The 27,353-nt window shown below is 38.2% G+C and overlaps 6 protein-coding genes across 10 annotated transcripts; 2 read left to right on the top strand and 4 right to left on the bottom strand.

Annotated features, from left to right (window-relative positions):
* Positions 1-7,024: 7,024 nt before the first annotated feature.
* On the top strand, positions 7,025-9,211 carry LOC107045541 (CWF19-like protein 1). Its single transcript, XM_015267878.2, has 3 exons — positions 7,025-7,936; positions 8,020-8,680; positions 8,853-9,211. Exons 1-3 carry the CDS (start codon positions 7,317-7,319, stop codon positions 9,150-9,152), a joined length of 1,581 nt encoding a protein of 526 aa, XP_015123364.1. The 5' UTR covers positions 7,025-7,316; the 3' UTR covers positions 9,153-9,211.
* On the bottom strand, positions 8,690-10,789 carry LOC107045687 (probable methylthioribulose-1-phosphate dehydratase). 2 transcript variants are annotated; one of them, XM_015268126.2, is made up of 6 exons: positions 10,610-10,789; positions 10,432-10,526; positions 10,086-10,354; positions 9,575-9,776; positions 9,220-9,361; positions 8,690-9,070 (listed from the first exon to the last, which is right to left on the bottom strand). In XM_015268126.2, the coding sequence occupies exons 1-5, from the start codon at positions 10,637-10,639 to the stop codon at positions 9,244-9,246; spliced, it is 714 nt and encodes a 237-aa protein (XP_015123612.1). In that variant the 5' UTR covers positions 10,640-10,789; the 3' UTR covers positions 8,690-9,070; positions 9,220-9,243. The 2 variants fall into 2 exon arrangements, with proteins under 2 accessions (XP_015123612.1, XP_015123535.1); XM_015268049.1 differs by lacking the exon at positions 8,690-9,070 and having other exon boundaries at positions 9,134-9,361.
* Positions 10,790-11,004: 215 nt separating this feature from the next.
* On the bottom strand, positions 11,005-15,307 carry LOC107045614 (DCN1-like protein 3). Its single transcript, XM_015267967.2, has 4 exons — positions 14,784-15,307; positions 14,381-14,541; positions 13,902-14,218; positions 11,005-13,481 (listed from the first exon to the last, which is right to left on the bottom strand). Exons 2-4 carry the CDS (start codon positions 14,460-14,462, stop codon positions 12,882-12,884), a joined length of 999 nt encoding a protein of 332 aa, XP_015123453.1. The 5' UTR covers positions 14,463-14,541; positions 14,784-15,307; the 3' UTR covers positions 11,005-12,881.
* Positions 15,308-15,650: 343 nt separating this feature from the next.
* Positions 15,651-18,311, bottom strand: LOC107037574 (V-type proton ATPase subunit E). Its single transcript, XM_015256235.1, has 4 exons — positions 18,089-18,311; positions 17,626-17,801; positions 16,974-17,326; positions 15,651-16,591 (listed from the first exon to the last, which is right to left on the bottom strand). The coding sequence occupies exons 1-4, from the start codon at positions 18,119-18,121 to the stop codon at positions 16,473-16,475; spliced, it is 681 nt and encodes a 226-aa protein (XP_015111721.1). The 5' UTR covers positions 18,122-18,311; the 3' UTR covers positions 15,651-16,472.
* Positions 18,312-19,356: 1,045 nt separating this feature from the next.
* On the top strand, positions 19,357-24,339 carry LOC107036624 (CCR4-NOT transcription complex subunit 2). Of its 4 annotated transcripts, none has more exons than XM_015254703.1 (8): positions 19,357-20,073; positions 20,944-21,289; positions 22,280-22,506; positions 22,618-22,860; positions 23,054-23,315; positions 23,402-23,509; positions 23,861-24,086; positions 24,230-24,339. In XM_015254703.1, the coding sequence occupies exons 2-7, from the start codon at positions 20,976-20,978 to the stop codon at positions 24,078-24,080; spliced, it is 1,374 nt and encodes a 457-aa protein (XP_015110189.1). In that variant the 5' UTR covers positions 19,357-20,073; positions 20,944-20,975; the 3' UTR covers positions 24,081-24,086; positions 24,230-24,339. The 4 variants fall into 4 exon arrangements, with proteins under 4 accessions (XP_015110189.1, XP_015110207.1, XP_015110216.1 ...); XM_015254721.1 differs by having other exon boundaries at positions 22,280-22,491; XM_015254730.1 differs by having other exon boundaries at positions 22,280-22,458.
* On the bottom strand, positions 23,594-27,165 carry LOC107036618 (malonyl-CoA decarboxylase, mitochondrial). Its single transcript, XM_015254690.2, has 8 exons — positions 26,843-27,165; positions 26,642-26,782; positions 26,225-26,365; positions 25,995-26,147; positions 25,562-25,715; positions 25,300-25,433; positions 25,106-25,241; positions 23,594-24,824 (listed from the first exon to the last, which is right to left on the bottom strand). Exons 1-8 carry the CDS (start codon positions 27,065-27,067, stop codon positions 24,379-24,381), a joined length of 1,530 nt encoding a protein of 509 aa, XP_015110176.1. The 5' UTR covers positions 27,068-27,165; the 3' UTR covers positions 23,594-24,378.
* Positions 27,166-27,353: the final 188 nt, after the last annotated feature.

Raw genomic sequence — 27,353 nt, forward strand, 5'->3', positions numbered from 1 at the left:
TTTCAGTATTCCCGTTATTTTTTTTTATTCTCTTTCATTCGGTTTTTTATGCCTCATTCGTCCACTCTTCCGGAACCCCCTGGAAAACGTCGCACTCAGGGCTCGCCTCTATCTAAGTGTATCATGCCGGATTACAAGGTTATCCCACGGAAAAGTGACCGCAAATCGCCCTCGTTCACCGAGTCGTGCGTGATCTCTCGAATAGGAAGAAAAAAAATTGCCTGTGTCATTTCTGGGTGCCTACGAATGGCCTAGTCCGGGGATATACTCGACTTTTTGGGTATTTACATGGATAAATCGGTAAGCTGCTTAATGTAAAAAGGAAAAAAAATATAAAAGTTGAACATTTTTTACAATTTCTAGCAATTAATCTTGTTTTTTTAAATAAAAGTTTCATGAAGGAATAAAATTATTATTAAAACTATTGAAAAATAATCATAAAAAATTTCAGAGAGCTACACTATTGATAATTTTTGTCTGCAATTTCCGGTAAAGTTCTTGAAAATTTTTATTATGTTACAGTTCCACTGGAATTTCGAAAAATTTCGTTATTAACCATTATAAATTTAATGGAAAAATCAATGAAAACTCTGAAATTTCATAATTTTTCCCACACTAATCGGGTTAAATACCTTGCTTGACAATTACTAGATAGCAGTGAGTTAAATTACATTTTTTTTCTACCAACGTATGCATAATTTTGTAAAAGAAATCTCCTTTTGTATTCGATTGAAGATGCAGCAGTCCAATTTGAATACAGAACTGGCATATGAATTTCCAGTTCAGCTATTCGCTCGTTATATTTCTCCTTGAGTCCTTAAAAGTCCAGTATCGTCGTACGGACATTGAAAAGACGGGGGAAAAGTACAGCAAAGTCACCAAGAATATCCCATCATAACGAACAAAATCCACGAATCCCTTGAAAAATGATGTGAAACAAATAAATCTCTAGAAAAAAGTCCTCCAAAGGAATTTTTCCCCCAATGGCTAATAAAAAACTGGGAAAAAATTGAAAGACCATAGTGTTTAGTTCTGTACGCGGTACTACGTAAGTGAACACAGGGAACCGATCAGTTTCGGGGATTTTTTTGCGAAATAACGGTGTTCGGTCGAGTGAGGTTAAAAAAATGGGAAACATCTGTCAGGACTCGATGCCTATCGAACGGTTCGGTTCCCTCCTCTTTCTTTCACATTTTCCATCCCCACTACGGGTACCCCCCTCCCCTCCTCACCCCCTCGTCGCTTATTTTTCCCTTGTGTCTCCGAGGCGCGTTCTCGCGAGGACCGATGGAAAATCATGATGATAATAACGGCCGGGAGAACCCATCAGGCACTACGGGATATAAGAAAATCATCGATGAGAGAAAAAAAAGCAGAAAAAAACTATTAGTTCCGGTTTGAGGGGGGAAACACGTGGGAGGGATTGAGTGTAAAGGTCCGTCTCCGTGTAGGGCGAAAGACTATGGAATTATTTCACCATTTTTGGGCTTATTTGACGTTCACATATGGGTCATTCCGTAAATTCTAATTTATTACCCTCGGATAATTTAAATTCAAACATTTGAATTCAGTGGGCGAGAGGGGACGTTGGGATATCGGAAATATTGGGAAAGAAATGTTTTATGGTTTTTCATTAGATTTTGTTATTTTTGATGATTTACTGGCTATGGAAGGATCTTACGATCTAGATGATGAAGTAAAAATGTAGAGTGTTGTGTTTGTGTTTGTTTTTTAATTCATTATTTACAACAAAAATTCAGGCTTTTACCGAATCAGCAGATTTAATTATTCATTCACTGCAATTAACCAATCTGGAAACAAAAGTTTATTTTGTGAATCATACGCATTCGTCGATTCCATGATAATTATTCAAATTATAGAATGACAAACAAAATTATGAGAAATTAGTAAACATGAAATAATATTATAAATTCATTCGTGTCACATCAAGTGCAAGTGTTTTCCAACATGTTCTCAAAATTTGACAATTGCCCATAATCCATTATTCTGTACTCCCAAAGACCATCTATTTAGTCAGCCCCATTTTTAATAAACCAACAATTGACACAGAGCAACGTAAAGGGATATTTCGAAACCAATACTGTTTAATCGTCAAATTAACATTCCCATCCCAAATCGATTGCATTCAATGATTATTCAAACCTTCAAATTACTCTTTCGATCCATTTCATTCCCCTCTTCTTCACTCTAAACGACAAACAAAATTATCAGAAATGACTAAAAAGCAAACATAAAAAACGATTAGAAATTACTTCATGTTACATCAACTGCAGATGTTTTCCAACATTTCCTCGCCTTCAATAATCCCCGATAATTCATTATTCCGTGCTCCCAATAACCGAACAATCAACACAACCATTGATTAGAGCCCACGAGCTGTCATCCAACGGCACCGAGACGCCTTCCACCTGATGAGTTACCATCGCACCTGGCCACACACGTCATCCACAAAAACCAACTCCCACGACACAACGACAAATTCCACCTAAACCAAAACTAAACATCAAAACCAAAGTACACATCAATCCACATGTGCCTCACATGCAGTGTTATGCCTCCTTATCCCCGATTTATCGTTCCGGAAAGAGCCCTTACAAAAAAAATATATCCAAGAAACAAACTCAAAGGCATCGAGGACTCTTAGATCGATGCGATTAGCGCGGTGTTGTCGGATTAAGAGGCCTCTCTCACTCCCCCGGCTCCCCGGTGCTTCCCTTTGTTTCATTTTTTGCCGTTATGTTTTTTCAAGATTTTTTTTGGGACCCAGGCCAATTTTCGGGTGTGCAAACACGGGCATTGTCGAGCGCACGCGCCCTCACGCCGATTTCCGCGCCGAGGGTGGCCCCATCCCCCCTCGCCCCTCCACCTCTCATAGCTTTCTTCAACCAGTTATATACCCTTTCACAGACTCACGGGATTTAAATATCCCAAACCGTTTTTTTTACCTCTCCTCGTTTTTATACGCAACCTTTCTCCTCTTGTCTTTCGCACTGGAGTTTAACCCCCTCTTGTTTGGCCCGCCGCGCCCACATAATTACCCGAGCGGTGGTAGAAATAACGGGTGAGGGGAAAAAAATCGCCTGCAAAAACCGGGGGTTGCAGTGGTAAAAAATATTATTTCCCAAACTCAAGCGCAAAAAATGCGATATCGCAATTAGACAGCCACGATCCTACAAATCGCAGGGTTAGGGTAGGGGGAAGAGAGCGGGGAGGGGGGGGGGCAAATGCTTTGTCCCCGAGGGGTGAAGCGAAAGGGTGAGATATGGGTGGCACCCGAACGCCTGTTACTCCATCGATACACACACGGGACCGGTTCTATCCCGTTGTTGTTACTGTTACCATTTTTTTTTCACCGAGTTTTTTTCACCTCCGCGCATGCCACATTGTAACCAGCATAACAATTTAATGCAGATAGAGGATCATAATGAGGCGACTGGGGGCGATGAAAAAAAATGTGACGAAAAAAAAACTAGAATAACACCAGCGTGGTAATTAATTAATCGCGTACTTGACTTGGTTCATTTGATTTGTGAGTTTTAGATCCCTCGATTAACCTGCAATTAATATCAGGGTAAAATTATGTATTTACGGGAATTATTTAATTATAGAGCAGGTGGAGTGGTTGATGAATAATTCATCCGATAATTCTGGGGGTGAAAAAAGTAGGTGAGGCAAATGTATTCCATTAATTCAGTATCAACATCTTAAATTGCTTACCCAGGCGAGTTGAATAATTAAGAGCAAATTGCGGTATAGCTTCGGAGAGTGAAATAAAAAAGAGAGGAGAAACTCCAGGGGGGGAATTAAAAAATGGTAAAGTCTTGTCCAGAGGTGTGTAGGATGGAGGTTTTTAAGAGAAAAAACTGCTGAGGCCCCTGGATATTGCAATTAAACGTCCGTGGCTTACAAATTGGGGGTTGAATTTTTTAGGCTGACTGCGAGGGGTGCCTGGGCGGTATAAAAACCCGCACCATGGGCTTCTCTCTCTCTCTCTCTCGCACTCGGTATTCCTATTTCTCTTGCTGGGATGCGCAAGGGGTGCTTTGGGTGGAAAAAAAAATCCATAAGGGTCTACTTTGCTTTGAAAGAGGGGCTGGTCGTTGGGTTTGTGAACGGGGGGGTTGGAGGGGGTGAGGGTCGCGAAAAAAGTCCAAAGGGGGTGGTTCTCAGTGCCAAAGACAAAATAAAAGCCAGCGACATTCGACTGAGCGGGAATAAACATGGCGGAATTTCCCCTCGTCGAATTCAACTCTGAAATAAATTGAGAAGAAATTCGAAAATCTATTCATTATCGTAATTAATTAATCAGGAAGGTAATTTACATTTTTGCAGGTTCAATGGGTTCAATTATGCTGATGAATAGTGAAAAGTTGTTGGGAATGACTCTCGGCTGGTGAAAAACAGTTTTGAATAGTTCAGGTGAGGAGAATGCCTTTGGTTCTTGAATAACGTATTTACTATGCAGAAAAAAAAATGCACGGACCGCGCCCATCATGTATAATGAAACTTTCCCGCAGCCTCGACGAAGTTCCTTCATCTCAGACGACCACAACTTTCCACCACCTTTTTCACCTCCTTCTCACGTAGTTCGTGGGGTCTCAATCGATATTTAAAGAATTGCGCGTTAATAAAGGAGTTGTTGGGGTCGGGGTGGGTTTCTTCATGAATCCACCTGTCCACAGACTACCAAATGACCGCTACAAAGTTTTTGAAAGCTCCCGCTGGATAAAGGATTCAATCTCGACACACCCAGGAAAATGGTTTATTTGAATTAAAGAAACTTTATTTGAATTAAATAAATGCTCTATTACAATGAAATAAACGATTTATTTGATTCAAATAAAGTTTATTTAATTCAAATAAGCCATTATTCTGCGTGTACTGACCCCAACCAATCGGAGATATTAATCCGAGGTTGACTTAACTTTAACCGAGGTCTAACCGTGATTAGCGAAACCAAAAACTGGCCCCAAATACGGCTGTTTAATATCTGCCCAAAAAGTTATGTGTCTCGAAAAGTTACCTTAAGCATGCATTTTGCAGTGTTGCCCCTTGGGATGACAACTACAATCTTCCTGCTGGAGTCGATAATTCAGAAAGATGTCGATAAGATGCGGATGGGCAGATTCTGATGAGGTGGTTAAACAGGGCTCGATATTGCAGATGTCCTCTGAAAAATCTTACCGATCGAATTTTCTATGAGAGATGGCGGGATTATTCTCATTTCAAGCGGAAATGTAAAATGAATCGAACTAGAGTTCTGGATAGCCCGTCGCGTGAAACATCGGAATCAACTTTCACTCGGTGGAAAAATTCGATTTTGCCGAAAGTCGACTTTCCCCCTGGAAAAACGGAAAATCTGACCCTTTGAAAATCTGAAAAAAAAACGTTTTCAGTTTTCACTTTTTCCATATACTTTTGAGAGTTCTGAATAGCCCGTCGCTCAAATAGTTGGAATCAACGTTCACCCGGCTAAAAAATTCGATTTTGCCGAAAGTCGACTTCCCCCCTGGAAAAATCCAAGATCCGACACTTTGGCCCTAGGTGAAAAAAAAAATTTTCTATTTTTGACTTTTTCCAAATACTTTTGAGAGTTCTGAATAGCCCGTCGCTCAAATAGTTGGAATCAACGTTCACCCGGCTAAAAAATTCGATTTTGCCGAAAGTCGACTTCCCCCCTGGAAAAATCCAAGATCCGACACTTTGGCCCTAGGTGAAAAAAAAAATTTTCTATTTTTGACTTTTTCCAAATACTTTTGAGAGTTCTGAATAGCCCGTCGCTCAAATAGTTGGAATCAACGTTCACCCGGCTAAAAAATTCGATTTTGCCGAAAGTCGACTTCCCCCCTGGAAAAATCCAAGATCCGACACTTTGGCCCTAGGTGAAAAAAAAAATTTTCTATTTTTGACTTTTTCCAAATACTTTTGAGAGTTCTGAATAGCCCGTCGCTCAAATAGTTGGAATCAACGTTCACCCGGCTAAAAAATTCGATTTTGCCGAAAGTCGACTTCCCCCCTGGAAAAATCCAAGATCCGACACTTTGGCCCTAGGTGAAAAAAAAAATTTTCTATTTTTGACTTTTTCCAAATACTTTTGAGAGTTCTGAATAGCCCGTCGCTCAAATAGTTGGAATCAACGTTCACCCGGCTAAAAAATTCGATTTTGCCGAAAGTCGACTTCCCCCCTGGAAAAATCCAAGATCCGACACTTTGGCCCTAGGTGAAAAAAAAAATTTTCTATTTTTGACTTTTTCCAAATACTTTTGAGAGTTCTGAATAGCCCGTCGCTCAAATAGTTGGAATCAACGTTCACCCGGCTAAAAAATTCGATTTTGCCGAAAGTCGACTTCCCCCCTGGAAAAATCCAAGATCCGACACTTTGGCCCTAGGTGAAAAAAAAAATTTTCTATTTTTGACTTTTTCCAAATACTTTTGAGAGTTCTGAATAGCCCGTCGCTCAAATAGTTGGAATCAACGTTCACCCGGCTAAAAAATTCGATTTTGCCGAAAGTCGACTTCCCCCCTGGAAAAATCCAAGATCCGACACTTTGGCCCTAGGTGAAAAAAAAAATTTTCTATTTTTGACTTTTTCCAAATACTTTTGAGAGTTCTGAATAGCCCGTCGCTCAAATAGTTGGAATCAACGTTCACCCGGCTAAAAAATTCGATTTTGCCGAAAGTCGACTTTCCCCCTGGAAAAATCCAAGATCCGACACTTTGGCCCCAGGTGAAAAAAAAAAATTTTCTATTTTTGACTTTTTCCAAATACTTTTGAGAGTTCTGGAGAGCCCGTCGCGGGAAACATCAGAATCAACTTTCACTCGATGGAAAAATTCGATTTTGCCAAAAGTCGACTTTCCCCCTGAAAAAATCCAAGATATGACACTTTGGCCCCAGGTGAAAAAAAAATGTTATTTCGACATTTCTCGTGCCTCCTTCCGTACCATGTCGCCACTTTCCCTGTGTCCAAACCGGAATGTGTCTATCTGGATTGTACAAACGACCCCCCCCCTTATTGGAACACATGTTTTTGACTTTACCACCCGTGATATACGTCACATCAAAACTATTCAATTATAAATAAACTATTAGTTCCTAAACTATAAAATTGCATCCCTAAACTATCCCAAATTGTTCCCAAATGATGGAAATTGGTTTCCTCCGAAGATTGATTATTTACCTGTGAGCTATATCTCCGTCAAGACGACCACTGAACGTTTGAACAGTATTCTAACCTCGAATGAATGTAGTGTTTACACTTGTCAACATTCAAAGTGCTCCAGAACAAAGTGAAAATGTCACAGAAACAGAAGATATTGCTCGCTGGTGACGTTGAAGGCAGATTTAACAATCTTTTCGCCAAAGTTGAACAGATAAACAAGAAAAATGGTCCCTTCGAATTTCTTCTGTGCGTTGGAAATTTTTTCGGAGTAAACAACATTGAGTTGGAGCCCTACAAAAACGGGATAAAGAGTATCCCAGTGCCGACACTTATCATCGGCCCCAACAGAGTGGATGATGTTGAGAATTATCCGGTTCTTGACGGAGCAGAGATCTGTCAGAATCTCACGTATCTTGGAAAACGCGGGCTCTACAGCGCCGGCTCTGGGCTCAAGATTGCATACATCAGTGGTGTTGAGAAGGGTCAGGACACGTCGCTGAATGAGTCCATCAATTTTAATGAGAATGATGTGGTCTCTGTGAGGAATTCCTGCCTGAAGGGCCAGCCCAGTTTCAGGGGAATTGATATACTGCTGACGTCCCAGTGGCCTCAGGACGTCACCAAATGCGATCCTAAGGATCCGAAATTTAATTTTAAAGGGTCGAGACTGGTTTCGTGGCTTGCAGCTCAGGTGAAACCTAGGTATCACGTCTGTGGGCTGGAGGGACTCCATTATGAACGTCCACCTTACAGGTAATTTTTCAAATTTTCATCTTCACAGATGATTAGTGAAGCGATAAAATGGGGTATCAATTCCAATTAATCTTTTCTTCTAGGAACGAAAGTAAAGGTGGGGACAGTATAGAAATAGCATCAAGATTCATAGCCCTGGCGAGGGTCGGAAACACTCAAAAACTCAAGTGGCTTTATGCCCTCAACCTAACTCCAGTGGATCGAACACGACTGATGGATCTCGCGACGAAAACCACTGACGAGACCCCAAGTCCCTACCCAGCTTCGAATTTAAACTCTGACCCAACCAGCACCGACCCCAAAGACACTGGAAAACAATTCTTCTACGACATGCAGCCTGCAAACGAAGGCAAGAGGCGATCAAATCAGTCGGATAAGTTCCAAAAGAAAGCGAAAAAACTTGACTTCGATCAGGCTAAGTGCTGGTTCTGCTTATCCAGTCCTTCAGTGGAAAAACATCTCGTGATATCTGTTGGAACTGAGGTTTATGTGGCTCTGGCGAAAGGAGGTCTTGTGGATGATCACCTGTTGATTTTACCAATCAGTCATCACCAGAGTTTCTCGATTGTACCTGAGAGTGTTGAGAAGGAGATGGAGTTGTATAAAAAAGCTATTGCTAGGTATTACTCCAGCACTGGACGGCTGCCTGTTTTTTTCGAGAGGAATTACAAGAGCTCACACTGTCAACTGCAGGCTGTACCTGTTGCTGAAGAGGTTGCTTCTGAATTGTATGGAGTTTTTCAGGTGATTCTCTATTCAAATTAGGTTTTATCAGCCATTATTAACATAATCTCCGATTTGAGGGTATTGGGAATTGTTATCACATTATAGTTCCAATTTTATCACAAATTTCATTTTTTCCTGAAATCGAATTCAATTTCATTCATCATTAATTATTTTTTCAATTGCATTTCAGGACGTAGCAGATGATAATGGTGTAGAACTCAATCAAATCCCAGATCATTCTCAACTTCGTCAGATAGCTCCGCCAGGTGCAACGTACTTCTACGTTCAACTTCCAAACGGAGTGATGCTCTACACGAGGATATCCAAGGACTTCCCACTGCAATTCGGTCGAGAGGTTCTAGCTAGCCATAAAATCCTGAACTTGATGCACAAAGTCGACTGGAAGGACTGTCAAATCAGTAAAGAAGAGGAGACTGATCTAGCAAAGGCGATTAGGAAGAAATTCGAACCTTACGATATAGATACTTAATTTATAAATGAGAAAATTCTCTGACCTGACATTTTTGTACAATACAAAATATAAAAATCTCTCTTACAGCTCTGTATATTGTTAATTATCGTTATTGATTATTCTCTTTTTGGTATTTAAGCTCGTACTCTTCAGGCTTCAGACGTGGATCAATGCCAGCTTTCTTCATCTGTACTGCGATGTCGAATAGGTAGTCGTAGCATTCATTCCTGAATTGAGAGGTTGAGTTAGTTATTTTGCAGGACAACTGCACACAGCTCATTTCATTCTATGGACAATTCATCTGTACAATGTAAGTGAAGAAAAAACATGATGATAATGACGACAATTTTTAGTGATGAATTGGCCATTAACATCACAATACTGTGTTGGATAGAGGTGTTACCGTTTTCAGAGGGCTGTCGATTATCGTTCGAACTTACATGGTTTTAGCCTGCTGCCACGTATCACCCCACACGTACACTCCATGTCTTCTTACCAAAATTGCATACGTCTCCGGATATTGCTTGATGACCTCTGCCATTCTGTCTTTGAGGTCCTCTTCAAAGGGGGTATTTTCGATAATTGGAACTACTAGTTCCTCGTCGTATCTGTAGGCTCTTCCCAATTTCTGATTTCTGATTCCTGTGGATAAAAAGAACTATTAGGAAACAATTAGAAAATGGGAAAATAGAATGATTACAACAGAAAAGTCTTAAAACATTTATAAGAGAATATTGTGACTATTTTCATCTTTTTTAAAAGGAAATATTAGGAGAACTTCTGTTGATTAAAAATTTACCAACATTTTACTCCGAACTCACGTACTTCAAAGAAAATAATCAACGAAAATATTTGAATATTCATTCCAAATTGTAATTCGAATGAAGATATCAGCGGGTTATGTTACTTGTTCTTTAATATTTCAATTTATCGAAACAAAACTGAACTTTCCTTTGATCATCTCTAAATGAGTAACTCGGAATTCCTTCCCCGGCCACAGAAGTGTCGCCATAACAGCGAATTTCGAGTGAGTGTGAATAACAGCCCCAGCATTTCGTGCTGTATAAGCGCACATGAAGAGTGGAGTGCACTGGGATTTTTTGAATTTTTTTTCGGGCGGTGGGGCAGCTATGTCTCCTCCATTTATATCCTGAACGAACATATCTTCAGGTTTAATTCGTTCCTTCTGGACTCCTGATGGGGCGATATAAATTTCATCTCTGAACATGAATAATAGAGATGAATAAGAATAGCTCTACAATAACATTGGTAAAAAGAAGAAGAATAAAGTCCATACCCATGCTTTATGGATATTCCTCCGCCAGTCCCAGTAACCCACTGCAGATGATAAAACTGTCGACATAATTCTGGGATCAAATTCCTCGGGTGCTCCTAATGGTAATATATTGTTAACAATCAAACAAGTGATTCCAATATGTCAAATGTAGAATGGCCGTTCTTAATTGGTGGATTACCTTTGGATAACTATCATCATAGAATTCCATGACAGAGAGATGAGTTAATAATTGTGTTAGCGCCTTCGATAAATCGTCTCAAACTACGTGTCGGGTTTCGGTGCTTATCTTGAAAGTTGAAGATGTACTCCCAATATAAAACAGTAGCAGGATTTGTTTTCAATGTCACCGTATACGCATGTGAACAGTACTGCGGTAACTTGGACGGCAGTTACCATCAGAGTATAAAATTTCAATTCAATTTTTTTCTAACGTGAACCGATCACTTTTGATAAATCAAATGCTGACGCGCGTCAGAACGATGTTATAAAATTATCAATGCATACAATAAATATTGATTATGTTTTTAATAGGGACATAAATAAGGTATATGATCTATCTATCTGGCAATTAAATATTTTTCAAATTTTTATTTAAGATCGTACAAAATTCGACAATTCTTGATGTTTAAAAAATGAAACAGGCAATTATATAAATACATTTACGTGTAAGTAAACATCGCATCGTAGGCTCGCACGATTGTTACTAATTGGCACAGTCCAACAGAGAAAATTAATTCCATACTTTTCCTACAATCTTTGTGTCTCTCTTTGCATAAGATATCCCTCCCATTAATTGAGACAAGAAAATTCACAATTGTCATCTACAATTTTAATGGCGTAACCCAAAAATTAAGGCTTTTTATTCGAAAATTGCGATAAATGAAGGAGTCCTTCATATTCAGATAAAGCCCGAGTACCTACAATCGTAAATAATGTAAGAGAATTTTGCATAAAGCCCCAGTATCACTGTACATTATAATTTTGTCCCCAAATGAAGAGAAGAAATGGTCAAATGTACTCTCGATTATTCAATCCTAGCCGGCATTTACACACTTTGTTATGGAAAACATCTCCACACATCTAGTCTACCCCATAATTTCTGAATATTCTAATCTCCCATTCACAAATTGCGATAGTACAAGGCCTCAAACATTTTGGTAGAAGATGAAAAATGATAAAATAAGTTCATTGTCTTTTTTTCTTTCTATCTCATTCACTTTTATTCATCTCATCTATGTTGGATGTCAATGAAAATCATTCACGTTCCCGATAAAGTATTCCTCTTACTTTGTTAAACTCTTCAGCTGCACATTGACGCAATGGTTGAAGTGATTAATTGGAAAATGATGTTTTATAGATTATAACTTGATTCTTAAGTCACACGAGAAAAAAAATCTTTTAAGAAATATCATCTGTCTGTTAGTTTCTTTGTATGTGTTTTCATTTTTACATTTATCACTTTATCACATTGTTGTTCTCTTCCATTTGTTGAAGACTATTTTTTCCTCTCAGTTTCATTTTTTCATCATTCGTAAATATCGAAGAATTTCAGTATTAATTTATCATTAATTTATAGTTACGAATTGGTCATATTTATTTTACATAGACGCAACGTTTTCTCGATGGGAGTGATAAAAAATCGAAATTTGCACTTTCTTTCTTGTTGCAATTAGCTAAGACTCGTGCTTGTGGCTGAATTCATACTTCATTATTAATGTGAAATAATTTTTTTGAAAAGTTCAAAATGAGATCCACAAGTACACGTGTAATTAACAAATAATTATGGAAAATTGTCTATTAAAAACATTTGAATAGTACAAAATACCGCGAAAAGACTCAATTCACTCGGTATTCTTACGTAATAATTAATGCAGCACATTAACTATCCTTTAAACTTACGCTTCACCAATGAAAAAACCAGAATACCAATATTAATAAGTGAATATCTAATAAATTTTTATAATTTTTTTTCTTTTTTACTGCATAAAACACGCACACATATCACAAGTTTGGGCCACATTTCTAAATGTAAAATTACACTGTATCATCTCCTCTCCCTGCATACAATTTTCATAATTACATATAAAGACGAGATGTTCGAATGTAAATAATTCCACATCAATCCATTTTAAAAAATGCACAACTGGAAAAATTCCAGAAACTGCACATAACTCAGACCCAATAAAAAAGTAAACAATGTAAAATATACATTGACTATTAAACTTGAAAAAAATCTATTATAATTTCTATCAATATTCATGGTAAATTCCACGAACAATCGCCCCGAAAATCCAGATATGGATTCCACCCAATAATAAACGAAAAGAACACGGGCACCGAGACAGGAAGCACGCGAGATCATAATCGAAATGACAGAGAAAAGATCGACGAATGGAAATTCACGAGAAATGAAAATAATTCCAATGAATTTCCAAAATAATAAAAATATCTTAGTCCTTAGCCGTTATTGAGTCCTTGATAATATCATCCTTGGTAATATTCTGATTCATCTGATCATTCTCGTACTCAACAAAATCGTCGAATAAACTTGGCCATGCCTCGGCATCATCGTAAGCCCCAAGATCACTGCCAATGACTTCAGCAAAATTTAAAAACATATTCCACGTGTCCCTTGGAATTCCCCTGACATGATGATTCTCGAGAAATGCCAGCCATCTGGCCAATAATGGTGGCTCACGTATCGTAAATACGAGCCTCCACAGGACAATAGCCATGTCAACTGGTAAAATTCTCTGTCCCGATGTGACATCGAGACCAAAACGGAATGTAAATCTGTAAAGATCCTTGAACATATCACCATTAACCGTCAATTCTTGGACGACTTCGGGCAAACGTAACTGTACACCACGTATACTGTCAACTTTCAATAATTTAAGTCCATTAACAAATTCCTGACGTGTAAACTGACACATCTGTTCGGCATCGAGTTTCCATGCTAATACGAGAACTTTGAAGTCATCGGGTGATAATTGAAGGTCATCGCACAGCCTTTCAATACCGTCCTCCAGAATAATGTCCTCGTGAGGATCCTATTAACATGGTTGAAGAAAAAGTGTCATTGTTCAAATTGCACGAGACATTGGTGAAGTGTTCTGAGAATTCAAGCAATCATTACGAATCTTTTCGTGAAGATATGTGAGAGATAAAACCTCGATATTGACTTTAACGAAAAATCCGTCATGTTTGAAATATTTGATAATGACAAGAGTCAGACGTCATTATTCTCATGCACAATGGAGAGATAAAAAAGAATGATAATGATGGGGAGACAAGCCACTTGAGTTTATGAAAGTGCGAAATCCTCGAGGTTTGGATGGATTTGAAAATTTTTGGTTGAAATTTCCGGTACACTCTTTGGAGATTTTCATTACATTGACTCAAAAGTGCATAACACGACTGAACTTATCCCCTCATTTCATTATTTCCATAAAATAGAAAGGCCTCATTACTTTGTATTGATCAAATAGTCCATTCAATTTAGCCTCTGACGGTTCCCTCATCTGTTTACCACAATCAGCAGTAGTGCTAGCATTGCTACATGTCGTTGAACGTCCAAGTGGTGGTAATCGAGCATAAAATGCCCTGGATAAACGTAAATTATTCTGTACAACTGGCACTGAACCACAATTGTCAGATCCCACATTGTTTAATCCTGATAAATTCGTTGCTGGTGGCTTTTTGTTTCCATTAGCACGTGAATCTATGGACGTCAAGGGACCCATTGTGCATTGATGGGATGTAAATAGTCTTCGCATTTCCATAGTGTCTGGAATATAACTCATGTTATTGGAAACAGTCGGTTGAACTTTTTGCATTATTTCTTTTTTAAACTTTCAACTATTCATTTCCATTTTCCCCGACTCTTCAAGTTTTATTTTTTATACGAAAAATACGAGGGATTTGATAGAATTGCTCATAAATATCTCACCCTCTTTGATCTCCGGCACAGCGGACTGATCCGTAGTGGGCGATGGAGGTGGCACTTTGAAACACGAACAGCAGTTTCCCATTGATGACACACGTTCGTTCCCAAGTGGGTTAACCCTTGCATCGGTGATTCAGTCTTTGATTGGCAGTTTTGGTCAAAAACTGAGGAAAAAAGTGGAACGAAAATTACTAAAAAATATGATATATAATCGACCCCTTTAAATCATCAATATCTCTTTGATGAACAATTGTTTAAAAATCAAACAAACACCTTGAAAATGAAAAAAAAATGTTGAATTTCACTTTGATGCCAATCTTGAGCTATCAATGATTAGATACTGCTCATTTTACCTTCCTCTCCCCTAATGAATTTATTCCATCACAAAAATTATTTTAATGTTTACCTTATTTTTAATACGATAATCTGATGTTTCGTGGTATCGGTAGCCCCCGACGAGGCTCTCCGTACAAAAATCCTCGTATTGGCCTGCATCAATGGAATAAACAGAGCCCCAAGTCCTTATCACTTTAAATAAAATCGAGTTTACTCGGTTAACTCGGAGCCCGCCCCTATTAATATCCACTGACGAGAGAATGACGACAAATTCGAAGGCAGACGAATATAACGGGTTAGATCGGGACGTTTAAAAATCGTTCACACTGATGCCACATTATCGTGAAAACACCTCTGGACCGTTCGATGACGGAATCGTGGTTTTTGTCATTTCAACAGTATCACCGTGCCCCCGTCGTGCTATTCTCATCGGTGGAGTGCTTAATAATGGACACGACGTCCGTACGATTATTGTATTGTTACCGAAAATATCCAAGATAGTCTGTCTTCGTTCTCACTCGGTTTACACATTTATTTTTCTTTTCCTTTTTCAGACACTTCCCGAACTAGATACACAACTGTTTTCCTCGAAGTGTCCTGGAGATTGTGGACAGCGCCACATGCACCAACTACACGTCGGGCATTCGGTTTTATGTACCTTCTGTCGATAAATTCAATTACTCAAATCCACTCAGACATCAAAATTTTTTAATTGATGAAAATTGTAACTTTTTGATTCAATCAATTTTTTTATCGAAAAAAAATTCTACTTGTATTTTGCAAAAATGAATTAAAAAATCTAGTGTCATTATCAAGTGTTATAATTTTTATCTTTGAGTTTATCATTAATTGTTAGATCTACGTAGTAATGACGAATTATTAAACTATTTTTGTTAATTTATGGGTTTTCCATTTTTAGTAATAAAGGAAAATCAACTAGTTTTGTAATTTTTTTATCGTGTCGTTTATGATACATTGAATTTTAAATACATATGTACAGAAAAAACTCTAGTATATCTGAATAGCATGCCCAAGAATACACTGATAACTACCTGGGATTAATACAATTACTCAACACGATTTCAAAATATATTATCAATTGAAATAATCAGAAATATCTTCTGTATTTTATTTCTTATCGTTTTGAACAAGTGAAGATATTTTGTTTGTGGGGATATAAATGAGTTTTTTGTATTCGCCATTATGAATCTGTTTCAACAATCCAGGAGACAATTTTATTGCGCTTGCAGGAGGTTTCGTGTGCGTTCATAATTAAAATATTTTGCCGGCTTGGGATTGTAAACAGCTTCTCCATTACATTAATTTCCAATATTATTCTTCAATTTATTACAAATCCATCCTTCTTCCATTTCGTGAAGAGATTTTGTAATTAATAAAAATTTATAATTCTTGAAAATTGAAGTATTTCAGATACTGCAGCTTCACAAATTTAATCTGAAAATACAGTTACACGATAACACAAATTAATACTGGCAAACGGCCGAAACATACTTTATATGAATCTGTTACATCAACAACAAACAACAGTAACCGACATTTGAAGTAGGCCTTGCAGTTTTGAACGCACAAATCTAACTGGCAAACTCATAATCAAACTTTATTCCAAATTGATCAATCATTGAATCCCATTTTTTTAAAGTGTGCATTTGGATGAAGCAATTGAATTTTTTAATTTTTTAAAACTTTCTGCGAATAAGGGAATGTTTTATTTTTTTGGAGGTGGATCGAGGTGAATCCCTTAGTCGGTGAATTTGCGGTTGGGATTGCGTCCGAACAGGGCGCAACGAATCTCAGAGATCAATTGTTGAGCGATTAGCTCTAATCTTGACTCCAGCGTATTGGAGATCTTGATACGACCTGGGGAATGAAATCATTGGAATTAATCGAAACAACTATTTCCATTAATTTTGAATCACTCGTCAATAATATAATTACATAATTACTAATAAGAGAAAATGAATTTCACAAATACAAAACATGATGAAATGGAAGAATAAATAAATGCGATTTTGTTGACCACTGACAACTTTTCACTTTGAAATTGAGGATGAAATGAGAATATCTGTATGCCTTCTGTTTTGCCCTTAAGAGTTCTTTTATCTCCGGGCTTAAAAAAAGCTTTTAAATTAAAATAAAATGAAGAATGCCATCTTCGTCAATTTTGAACCCCCCAGCACCCACACAATTACATAATTACCACAAAGTTAATCGTCAATTGAATAAAATACCGATGAATTACCTCTGGCAGCAAGTAAATCAACTCCTCCACAGCTGTCAGGCGACAGAAAATTATCACTATCAATTTTGAGCACGACTTCCTTCTTAGAAACCGCCTTATAGTTATCCTGAACCTCTCCCAGGATGGACTCGACAAGAGGCACATCAACTTGACGAACACGAAGAAGAACATTGTGCTCCATCAGTTGATAGAGAGCCTGAATAATGAGAAGCTTTAGCACCTCAGTGTATCGTGCGCGATCATGAGCAATTTCGGCAAGTCGTTTTCTGGCCTCATCCAGACAGTTTCGCACGTGATCCTCACGCACCTTGAGGACCTTGAGTCTCGCCTGATTCAGCATATTGGAGGATTGACTGAAAGAAAGACCCCCAGCAACAAAAATAAATTTCCCAAGTCATTAATTGAATGCAAACAAAAATAGATGAACTCATGAATGAATAACTAGAGCATCTGGAGATGAATCTCCGAGTTATTTATGAACGAGACGTCTAGAGGAAGGTGGGGCAAAACGGACACTTCAGACATTGTTTAAGAACTCATAATTCGGGAATATATAGATTAATTGAGTTCAGTCTGGTCGGTGTGCTTCAAGGAATAATAATTACTCCATTTGAAATAAGTCTAGTGTTCATTCTGCCCCTTGAACCCTTACATTTTCTTCTGCAATTCAACTTGTTTTTCCTTCTTCTCGTAGTACTCCATGATCTTGAGACGTTGCTGCTGAACAAGACGTCCCTTTTCGATGTTGAACTCCTCCTCAGCTTTGGCATCAATCTCCTCAGCCTTCTCATTGGCCTCCTGCTCAATGAAGGCCATCATATGCTTGATCTGAAAACAAACCCCAGGGGAAATAAATCACGAGCCAACATCCCTCATTGATTGGCATTGAGAGCCATCAAAGCCCCCTTCCCCCGTCTAATCTATTTAATCTATAAAAATGGAAATAGTCTCGTGAATTACATCAATGACAACATCGTCGGTGATATAATGACCCCCAGAAAATAGACGTCGACTTATGAGAGACAGTCTGATGCTGGAAAATTCAATAATGACAATGGGAACACGAATATGAGAAAGACATTCCCAAAAATTCATCAAGAATCGTCGAATCTCACCTGTTTTTTGACATCTGCATCGCTGAGCGCCATGATTGATTACTGTTTTTATTGACGTTTATATTCACTTGATAAAATTAAAGGCCACTAGCCAAATGATTCTGCCAAAATAATACAAGGATTTATTTTAGTTAACGGAGAGGAGAAAATCGAACGGAGGATAAGTCAACGCCTATAAAGCACGACTGTCTTCGAGCACTGCCCAACTATGATCATATGACCACATATAACATGACTTGTGCGTGCGCAGGGTCGAGTCAATTGACGATTTAAATCAACACTTGAGCTCTGAAAACAACAATTCAATAATTAAAAATAATTCGAAAATTGCATTTCGATTATTTAAATTCTTTAAGATGTGTGTTTGATTTTTTTCACTGATGAATGTTAAAAAAATTTACATGGACATATAGCTGGTCGGTAACCAATCAATTTCCGGATGAAACCAATTCCAATCATTTGGGAATAATTTGGGATAGTTCAGGAATGCAATTTTGTAGTTCAGGAACTAATATACATTTTTAAATTTATTTTCACCCAATTTTGACTTTGGAGGAAACTTGCGCATGCGTGAGGATATGTGATGTCATATGATCCTCATAGGAATCATTTTATTTGGAATATTTATTTGTAATTCTATGGTAAAGGATATCAATCCGTTAGAACACGTTATAATCGTCAGGTAAGAAACGAAATATTTGTTTTACCGACGAATGGTGTATAGTCATGCTTTCACGAGGACACAGCATCACACACAACGCGCAAGCGCATATACGCTTGTTGAGTGGAATACATGTTTTCCCGCGAAAATTAATGTACTCGAACGATTCAACGGAAACAGACAACTAGTCATGGCGGTTGCCATTCTCTCCACTGAAAAAATTATCAAAAAATTAATTGAAAAATGAATATTAATTCCCCAACTTCAAATCGATGTTTTTCGGCCTTTCCAAATGATTTTGCATCGGTTCAAGCGGTTCCGATCAACATTTAATGATACCACCTCCGAACTATACGCCATAAAAAGTGTTAGTATAATTATAAATAAACTATTAATTCCTAAACTATCCCAAATTGTCCAAAATAATTGAAATTGATTTCGCCCCGAAATTGATTATTTACCCGCCAAGTATATGTCCGTAAAATTGACAAATTGACATTATTGTTCACAAAAATAGGGTCCTACATTGTCAACCGTTGGCAAAACCCAGACAATGAGAGTAATGAGGACAGGATCGACGAACGCGAGCGCCACAGTGCCATGTCGATCGGCGCAATTAAAGCGACTCTCAGCATTTTCTGGCTCGGTTTTTTTTTCAATAAAAAAAACCAAGAGATTGAAAAAAAGCTGTTCAACTATATATATGTTGAACAATATCAACTGCTGCCAAACGTGTCTGTGGCTATTCGTATCACGAGATTAACGCGATTAATCGTTGAATTAATTTGTAAATAGTTGTATTGCGTTTGATAACAGGGTTACCCTGGGAAAAAAAGACGAAGGTACAATTTTTTGCTCGTCATAAAGACCGAGTTGTAGCACCGGGCGCTTCGGGTTGCTGATTTGAGTGCATTTGTGAAATTCGCTAATATGGCAGAATTTTGTGACTCTGATGTTGTTTGACTTTGTGATTGAGGCTGAATAAACCGTAGCAGTATTAGTTGGGGTGGATTTAGTGGGTATAATTTGGTTGAAAATGCATCGTGTCAGAGTGAAATAAGTGTTGGTGCATCACTGACGTGACATTTGGCTTTGTTAAGCGGGGGACATTGCCCGCCTAAATTGTTCCACATCTCAATATTAATCCGAGGCACGTTTGTATTAGTGGAGAAATAACAAGGACAATTGTCCTTATTCTGACTATCGGGACAGTGTTATTTTGAGTCTATTTTTTCGTTACGGAGATATCTGAGCTGTTGTTTATGATGAGTACCTGTGAATTCTCGGCGCAGGGGTGAAAAGCAGCTGGGAGAGGAAAACATAGGTAATGTTGTCTGTGGGTTTTTTTTTCCCTCCTTCTCGTTTGGGTTTTTATGGGGGGCCAGAGTATTTTTTTTCATCGAGTCCTGGGAAATATCCGAGAGGACGAATGCTTCAGTTGATGCTCCTATAACCTTTGTCTTCACCCTGTGATTGTCAGACGTACGTGAAACTCTTCGTGTCACTTTTTCATTGATGAAATAACGCACATTCACTTTGTTCAGTCATTTATTATCATTAGAATAGGACTTCATCAGAGTTTTTTCATTCATTCAAACGTCTTGTGGGACAAAGATTTGATCGTTTTGGGTGATTTTTGGGGGCCACGGTTGCCTAGGGCCCAGTGCTTGGTGTCAAGGCTAGTGGATGGGATTTGTCGAACTCCTTTACTCATTCACCAGTCACAAAATCCCAGAAGATCATTCAGAAAATTGGGGTACTACGGGATCATCCGATTTTTGTGGTTAAATGTGATGCTTGAATATGGCTTGAAGCGGAGGCACTGATCCTTCAGTTGTCTCAAAGTTTTCATTGAATAAATGAATAAAAACATTGGCAAGTCTGCCTGGTTACTTATCTCTGTCAGCGGTTACTGCATATTCATTCATCGATTTTATTTATTTTGAAAAATGCATTGATACGAGTTTTAGAGTTTGAAGGAGCGGTTGGCATAGTGTAGAGAAGATTTTTACTCAAAGTGTGATTTATTTTTCACTTGAATTGTCATTTTACGAGGGACTGATAAATCATAAAAAAATTAATAAACGCGGAGGAGTAATAGCAAGAGACATTTGAGGGATGACGTGCAACAGAAGAAAATCACAGGGGTTTTGATAAAAATAAAGATTCAAGAGTCTTAATTATCCCCTCCCAGCAGGTAATTGAGGTAGCTGTGCCAGGAGGGCTATGGCAAATCTGAATTTTGAACAGCCACCACGCAGTATAGCTACCGCAAGCCTATCATCACGTGGGGCTGGTGGTGGGGGCTTAAGCTCATCCACCCTAGTGGGTCATGTCACACCAACATCGGGCATGTTTTCTGGTTCATCGGCAAGTACCTCGAGTACAGCGAATTCATCAATCGTTGGAGCAAGCATTTATCCGGGAACAGGTGCTGGTACACAAACCAGTGCACATCAGCAGCAGTTGTCGCCTATGGGAAGCAGAGGACTGTTTGGACAGAGGGCTTTTACTGACAGGCGTACCATGCCTGCTCTTGGGTCAGTTCACCACCCTGGACTATCCTATCCGCACGCTTATACTTTCAACTTTAGATTTTTTATTTATTGCGTTCTTTATTTTTTAGTTCTTTACGATTCTGCTGTTATGTTAATGCACATCTTGGGATCGTTCATTTGTTGTTTATCGTGGCTCATGCATGCTTTTTGTCCGCCTGTTTGTATCAGTCGAGTCTAAACACGTGTTTGGTGTTTTTGTTTTTATGGTCCGTTCTGTATTGTGATGGTGTTGAGGGGAACGGGGAGATGGAGCATTTGGAATTGTAGGTATCGATTTACTTGATGTAATTGGGAGAATCGTTCGGGGTTTGAGCGAATAACATTCGACGATTCTAGTGATTGAATTTATGGGGCTGGATAATAACGTACAATATCGGATCGTTGGACAACACTGGTAGAGGAGAATTGGGATTTCAAGTCATTGGACTGGTAATTTTCGAGAGAGTAACATTGAATTCAATTTAGACAGAATAGGCATCGAATTTTCGATTTCACTGAGAATTCAACGAACTCATGAATTTTTCCAAATTCATTAAAAATTCAACTGAAATTCACGCTTTCCATTGATTTTTGTTTAAAATTTTGAATTTAGTGGAACTCTCAGACAAAAAATTCTAACAACGAAGCTCTCATCGAATTCAATAACAAAGAAATCAAACATTTCTAATCGATTTTACCTCACCGTTTTCCTAACATATCCTGGAATTTCAAACTTAACACCAGAGGAAATTTTTTGTTGCTCAATCAGTGAACATTATGCCTTTCCCTTCAAAGTAAGTACAGATCATTTTACCGAATTGACCATTTGTTTTTAAACTCATACATCAAGTGTTCAATTCACCCTAAAGAATCTCCTCGCTTCGACTCAGTAAGCTTAATAAATATATTCATTCGACTTTGTTTGTGGGGAGGGAGGAGGGCTGTAAACTGGGTCCACCGTGACTAATTGGGGTTGTTTTGATGAATTTGCAGGAACTCTAATCCAATGGGTAGTATGGGAAGTTTTGGAATACCTCAAAGTCGGAGTTACGGATCTCAAGGTGCGATCAACAATTTCCATTCTGTGTTCGGTAGCGGCGGCGGTGGAGATACGAGTACTCCTCCACTGTTGGACCTCTCAGAGTTTCCTTCATTAACGAATAGGGGACAAGGTGATTCTATGCCACAGCCCAGCCCCATGCCAGGAAAGCAAGCTTATGGTTAGCTTAATTCAAGGACATAATGATTGTTTTTCCTCATTCACATTTTGTCCTGAACTCTTGTTAAGGATCTTATGATAATTATGGATTTTTTTCGTATTTTGATTGCAGTTGGTATGGTAAAACAGCCTACGTCTGAATCGAGTGAATTTACCATGAGTTCGGAAGATTTTCCAGCGTTACCGGGTACCCAGAGTAGGGATGGTCCATCACCAGGTGGTAGTGTTACGGGGGATAAGAGTATGTCGGTCGGTTTAGGGCCCGAAATTGGACAGGATGTTTTACAGAGTAACAGAGCGCCGGGTTCGGAAAAATCGCAGGCGTCGAAAAGAGGAATTCAGACATCGCAAGATGGTAAACTATTATTCAAATTAATCATTCGTTCATTCCTAGTTTTATTTTTTTTTTCATTGCTGAAGAAATTAAAACAATTGTCTCTTGACATCTCTTGAAAAAAATTCAGTAAAGCAGATTTGGGTATTTCTTGAGTTTGTTTTTATTCAAAAGTGACTCAAAATGACTAATTAATGAATGATTAATTAATCAGGCAAGGTGACGAATATACCCTCCAGTATGGTTAAAGACCAATTCGGTATGGTTGGACTACTGACGTTCATCAGAGCTGCGGAAACTGACCCAAACCTCGTGTCACTGGCACTTGGACAAGACTTAACAGCACTAGGACTCAATCTAAACTCACCTGAAAATCTCTACCCAAACTTCGGTGGTCCATGGGCGGAGACGCCCTGTCGACCGCAGGACATTGACTTTCACGTGCCACCGGAGTACCTCATCAATGCGTCCATAAGGTAAATCATGTTACTGAACCTGTTTATTTCCAGTTTTGTTGTACCGCCGACCCACACAAATCTCATCGTATTAATTTTTTTCGCAGGGAGAAGTTGGCACCTGTAAAACTCAATCGGTACAAGGACGATCTCTTGTTTTATATGTTTTATACGAATGTTGGGGATGTGTTACAATTGGCTGCCGCAGCCGAATTGTAAGTTGATTGAAGCGATACCAAACAATCGCAGAATTGCTTGATCCATTTTCAATTTCATTTATTTCTGTCATGTTACAAAAGTGTTTTTTTTTATCTACACCAGCCTTTTACATCTTCATGCTATTTACATGTCCACTCTGTCCAATGACATCCCCCTGAATTATCTAGAGCATAGCACGATTTATTATCACTTTGCAACCTATCACAAATAACCGCACCTCTTCTCATCTTCTAAATCAATTCTTCTCATTAGCACCTTGCAATTTATTACTTATTTATTTATTATTATTCTTTCCCCACATGGCCTGCACTTAGAATTGATCAATCCATCTCGTTATTTTTATGCAGATACAGCAGAGAATGGCGATATCACATGGAGGAAAAGGTTTGGATAACGCAAGCACCTGGACTTGGCATGGTGGAAAAGACTTCGACGTACGAGCGTGGTACTTATTACTACTTTGATGCGCAAAACTGGAGGAAGGTAGCTAAAGAGTTTCATCTGGATTACACCAAGCTGGAGAGCAGACCACATCTTCCCACGACTTTTCATCAAACTCAGCCTTGACTACAGGTACATTATGAATTTAAAAAAATGATAATCTCCCAGTGTCACTTTTTTCACATTTTTTTCTCACGTCTGAAAACTTCTCAATTCCCCCAGATAGAATAAAATTGTGTAAATCGGTTCAAGACGAGGGTTTAAACTTGTTTCAGATTTGCCTGCAGATTCTTGTGCTGTATGTGAAGCTGGCCGAATCCGGCTATTGTATAAATGAACAAATTTAATAATCTTTAATAAAAACATAAAATTCGAGGAGTAAAAACATCATTTCATTCAGTTATCCCATTTTCGCACAATTTAATTATTGGTTAATTTGAGTTCTCAGGGCTTCAGCAGCCTTTGCTAGGGTAATTACACTCTCTGATGCTTCGATTATGTTATTCTCGATATAATTACGACTATTGTCTTCGGTATCGTCGAGGTAATACCTGTAATTCACCATAATTCCACAACTGTGCTCGGCACCCCTCGGGGAGGGATCCGCCATCCAATTTATGCGCCACATTATTGCTCCATTTCGGAGGTGGAAATTCGCTACGTTATTGAGGGCATAATTTCTTCGTTTCTCTCGGTACAAGTACCAGGCACAGGATCTCACTAATGGAGTCTTTAATAATTTAGCTAAGTCACAGTCATTCGTCCATAACGAATTGTTGAATAGTTTCTTCAGGCTCAATGCTAAATCTTCTGTTTTCAAGACAGTTCTTAGAGTTTCTGATTCTTCTTTTGTAAATATTTTTGAAGGATCTGAAACGGAAAATTGTGAAAGACTATTACATTTCTGCATGCAATTTTTTTACTGCTAATTTTTTAATTTCGATTAATAATCAAGAATGAGTAAGCAACTGAATCATTCCAGATTTTTTAACGTAGGAAAACATTTTTTTCCATTCAATCTTTATATTTTATCATTTTAGTCAATGAAATTTTTCATGTAGCAATTGAATATCTATTCATTTTTCATTTTATTGGTTGTCGTCATTTTTATCGCTATTTGGATGGTGTGAGGATTTCAAAAATGCTATTACCTTGTTTAACATTCTCCAAGAACCATAATCTGAATTTCGGAATAGGTGACATTGTGGCAAGTTTATCGATCAATGGAAATTCCCTCGTAACTTCTCTCGCCACTTCTTTTATCAGGTAATTTCCCAGCTCGATGCCCTGTTTTATTCATGTATGAATACAAATGTTTTTCTCATGGTATTTTCACTCAACTCACCTTCAAGCCTTTTTGAGTGGCTGATATGGAGTAGAATATAGCCGCTCTTATTTCACACGTGTTTTCTTGGGTCGAAGGAATTGCTGCCTTTTGTATTATTCGTCTCTCCGCTTCCTCTATTCCTTTAACAGTCTCTGAAGTGGAGGGCACATGAAAAATAGATATACGTGGAGGTATAGAGCGAAGTGGGGCGAGCTTAAAAGGAAGTGAGAAATTGTGTAGCTCGGAAAGGAATGTTGTTTTATAGAAATTGAATTATTACCTGGAATTATATCACATAAGGCTGTGTGGAGAACCACTAGGGGCTCTCGGGGCATAGAGGGGTGCGTGAACACAAAACATCTTCGATATGGTCCCACTCGCTTCTTCAAATCCACCCAGTTTTTTATAGGATGTATCGCTTCGTAATCAGATATCTTGAATTGTTAAGTTTTTTATTATAGTTTGATCATAGGAGGGACTACTCTCCATTTGTAAATTCGAATGCATTTGTTCTACAATTATACTTCTGCAGTTGATGAATTTTTCATTTTATGAGACCTTCAATAGTGTATTCCCAGGGTCAGTGGGTATGGTCAGTTATTTCTCGAAAACAAATCATTCGTCATTTATGACTGAAATTTTATGAATTGTAGAATCTATGAATCGTAGCATATGTAATTTAAAATGTTATGATTCTATAAAATTTTCATTACTTTCTGAAGCATATCACAAGAACTCTGCCAGGTTATTCTCTCTATATGCAAGAATCCAACGCTAAACCACAAGAGTAACAAATCATGAAGTGTGAGATTCAATTGCTGCATTGTTACTGATTTCTCGGGGTCACTGGATTCCGATAGCAACCTCTGAAACCTTGTATTCGATTAATTACGATAACAACACGTTTATTGAATCAGATATTTGATTCAGTGATGTTCGGTACCAAAACATCTGTGCGGAGGTCAACCAGGAATTTCACTCCTTCCTCTAGTCTTCCCATTAGAATGAACAACCACTGGTATTGTGGGGTCAACGCATTCTTGAGGACTCTTTCTCTTAGAAGTAATTGTCGTTGATTGTCACCCTACAATATTTTATTCTCATTCGATTATCAAATCTCATTTGTGGATAGTTATTTTTATTGACAAGGTAAATGATGAAATGAATAAAAAATTATTTATGATCTGCATTATTAGCAGAACAATTCCAGTATTCACAATTTTATTAATCTGAAAAAAAAATTCTCAATATTATGCAAAATTTGTGATAGAATAATAATGCAGATCAATAAATCGTCCGCTGATGGCTAGAGTGTTGGAATAAAATTGATAAGAAAGTACGTCTTGAAGATATGAAAAACCTCAATTTGCAATAATTTCTCAGCCATTCCACATATTCGTTCATGATCCACCGAATACTGTAATGCAAGTGTCCACAAAAAATTTTGTTTATCCTCCAGTGACAAGTTCTTATAAGTGCAACAGAGCGTCCGCACTTTGCTCTGCAAAATAAGACATCCTTTATATATTAATCATCGAACAATTCCCGCAAAGACTCTAACCTCCACGATCCAATTACTGATGTTCGTGTCCTTGAATTTGAAGATTTCATCCAGATCGTCAGAGATATTCAACGCAGACGAAAATGCTCTGATCACTGGCCGGTTCGAACGCATATTTGAATGAACCTCCTTCAGGATGTGCTCAAAGCCTTTAGTTCTGCTTAGCAACAGTCGACTCTGTCCACTAACTGGCCCCAATCTCACGAACATTGTTCTTAAAAACATTTTAGAGGAATGAAAAAATAGTGGAGCATGAGGAAACTGAGTTTATGAGGCTCTGGACAGTAAACTTGTTGTGCTTGGGTGACAATGCAGATGACATATTTCCGGTGGGCCAGGTACAACTGCTGTTGTGCTCATGCGCAGCTAACGAGCGGTAAAATCACGCACGAAAAAATTTCCTGGAAAAACCTAGCGATTTCGATAGAACATTATGGGCGATTTCAACCCGAAATTCCATTTGTTTTTGACCGATTCTACTGAAGAATTTCGCAGCGTTATTTTACGGAAA

This window comes from Diachasma alloeum, unplaced genomic scaffold, assembly GCF_001412515.2.
Source record: "Diachasma alloeum isolate Michigan unplaced genomic scaffold, Dall2.0 Dall_scaffold_00176, whole genome shotgun sequence".
NCBI lineage: Eukaryota > Metazoa > Arthropoda > Insecta > Hymenoptera > Braconidae > Diachasma > Diachasma alloeum.

What these genes read in the sequence shown, in the direction of transcription:
- LOC107045541 (XM_015267878.2), top strand. Translation starts at nt 7,317, where the DNA reads ATGTCACAGAAACAGAAGATATTGCTCGCTGGTGACGTTGAAGGCAGA. An exon ending in TATGAACGTCCACCTTACAG is followed by an intron (nt 7,937 to 8,019) that starts GTAATTTTTCAA and finishes CTTTTCTTCTAG; the next exon opens with GAACGAAAGTAAAGGTGGGG. An exon ending in AATTGTATGGAGTTTTTCAG is followed by an intron (nt 8,681 to 8,852) that starts GTGATTCTCTAT and finishes ATTGCATTTCAG; the next exon opens with GACGTAGCAGATGATAATGG.
- LOC107036624 (XM_015254703.1), top strand. Translation starts at nt 20,976, where the DNA reads ATGGCAAATCTGAATTTTGAACAGCCACCACGCAGTATAGCTACCGCA. An exon ending in CGTACCATGCCTGCTCTTGG is followed by an intron (nt 21,290 to 22,279) that starts GTCAGTTCACCA and finishes ATGAATTTGCAG; the next exon opens with GAACTCTAATCCAATGGGTA. An exon ending in AATTCAGACATCGCAAGATG is followed by an intron (nt 22,861 to 23,053) that starts GTAAACTATTAT and finishes TTAATTAATCAG; the next exon opens with GCAAGGTGACGAATATACCC.
- LOC107036618 (XM_015254690.2), bottom strand. Translation starts at nt 27,067, where the DNA reads ATGTTTTTAAGAACAATGTTCGTGAGATTGGGGCCAGTTAGTGGACAG. An exon ending in TCAGTAATTGGATCGTGGAG is followed by an intron (nt 26,783 to 26,842) that starts GTTAGAGTCTTT and finishes CTTATTTTGCAG; the next exon opens with AGCAAAGTGCGGACGCTCTG. An exon ending in CTTGGAGAATGTTAAACAAG is followed by an intron (nt 24,825 to 25,105) that starts GTAATAGCATTT and finishes TTTCCGTTTCAG; the next exon opens with ATCCTTCAAAAATATTTACA.
- LOC107037574 (XM_015256235.1), bottom strand. Translation starts at nt 18,121, where the DNA reads ATGGCGCTCAGCGATGCAGATGTCAAAAAACAG. An exon ending in ATGCAGATGTCAAAAAACAG is followed by an intron (nt 17,802 to 18,088) that starts GTGAGATTCGAC and finishes GTTTGTTTTCAG; the next exon opens with ATCAAGCATATGATGGCCTT. An exon ending in TGATTTACTTGCTGCCAGAG is followed by an intron (nt 16,592 to 16,973) that starts GTAATTCATCGG and finishes TTCATTCCCCAG; the next exon opens with GTCGTATCAAGATCTCCAAT.
- LOC107045614 (XM_015267967.2), bottom strand. Translation starts at nt 14,462, where the DNA reads ATGGGAAACTGCTGTTCGTGTTTCAAAGTGCCACCTCCATCGCCCACT. An exon ending in TGTGCCGGAGATCAAAGAGG is followed by an intron (nt 14,219 to 14,380) that starts GTGAGATATTTA and finishes GTTATATTCCAG; the next exon opens with ACACTATGGAAATGCGAAGA. An exon ending in GACTATTTGATCAATACAAA is followed by an intron (nt 13,482 to 13,901) that starts GTAATGAGGCCT and finishes CCATGTTAATAG; the next exon opens with GATCCTCACGAGGACATTAT.
- LOC107045687 (XM_015268126.2), bottom strand. Translation starts at nt 10,639, where the DNA reads ATGGAATTCTATGATGATAGTTATCCAAAG. An exon ending in ATGATGATAGTTATCCAAAG is followed by an intron (nt 10,527 to 10,609) that starts GTAATCCACCAA and finishes TATTACCATTAG; the next exon opens with GAGCACCCGAGGAATTTGAT. An exon ending in TGGCAGCAGGCTAAAACCAT is followed by an intron (nt 9,362 to 9,574) that starts GTAAGTTCGAAC and finishes CTCTCAATTCAG; the next exon opens with GAATGAATGCTACGACTACC.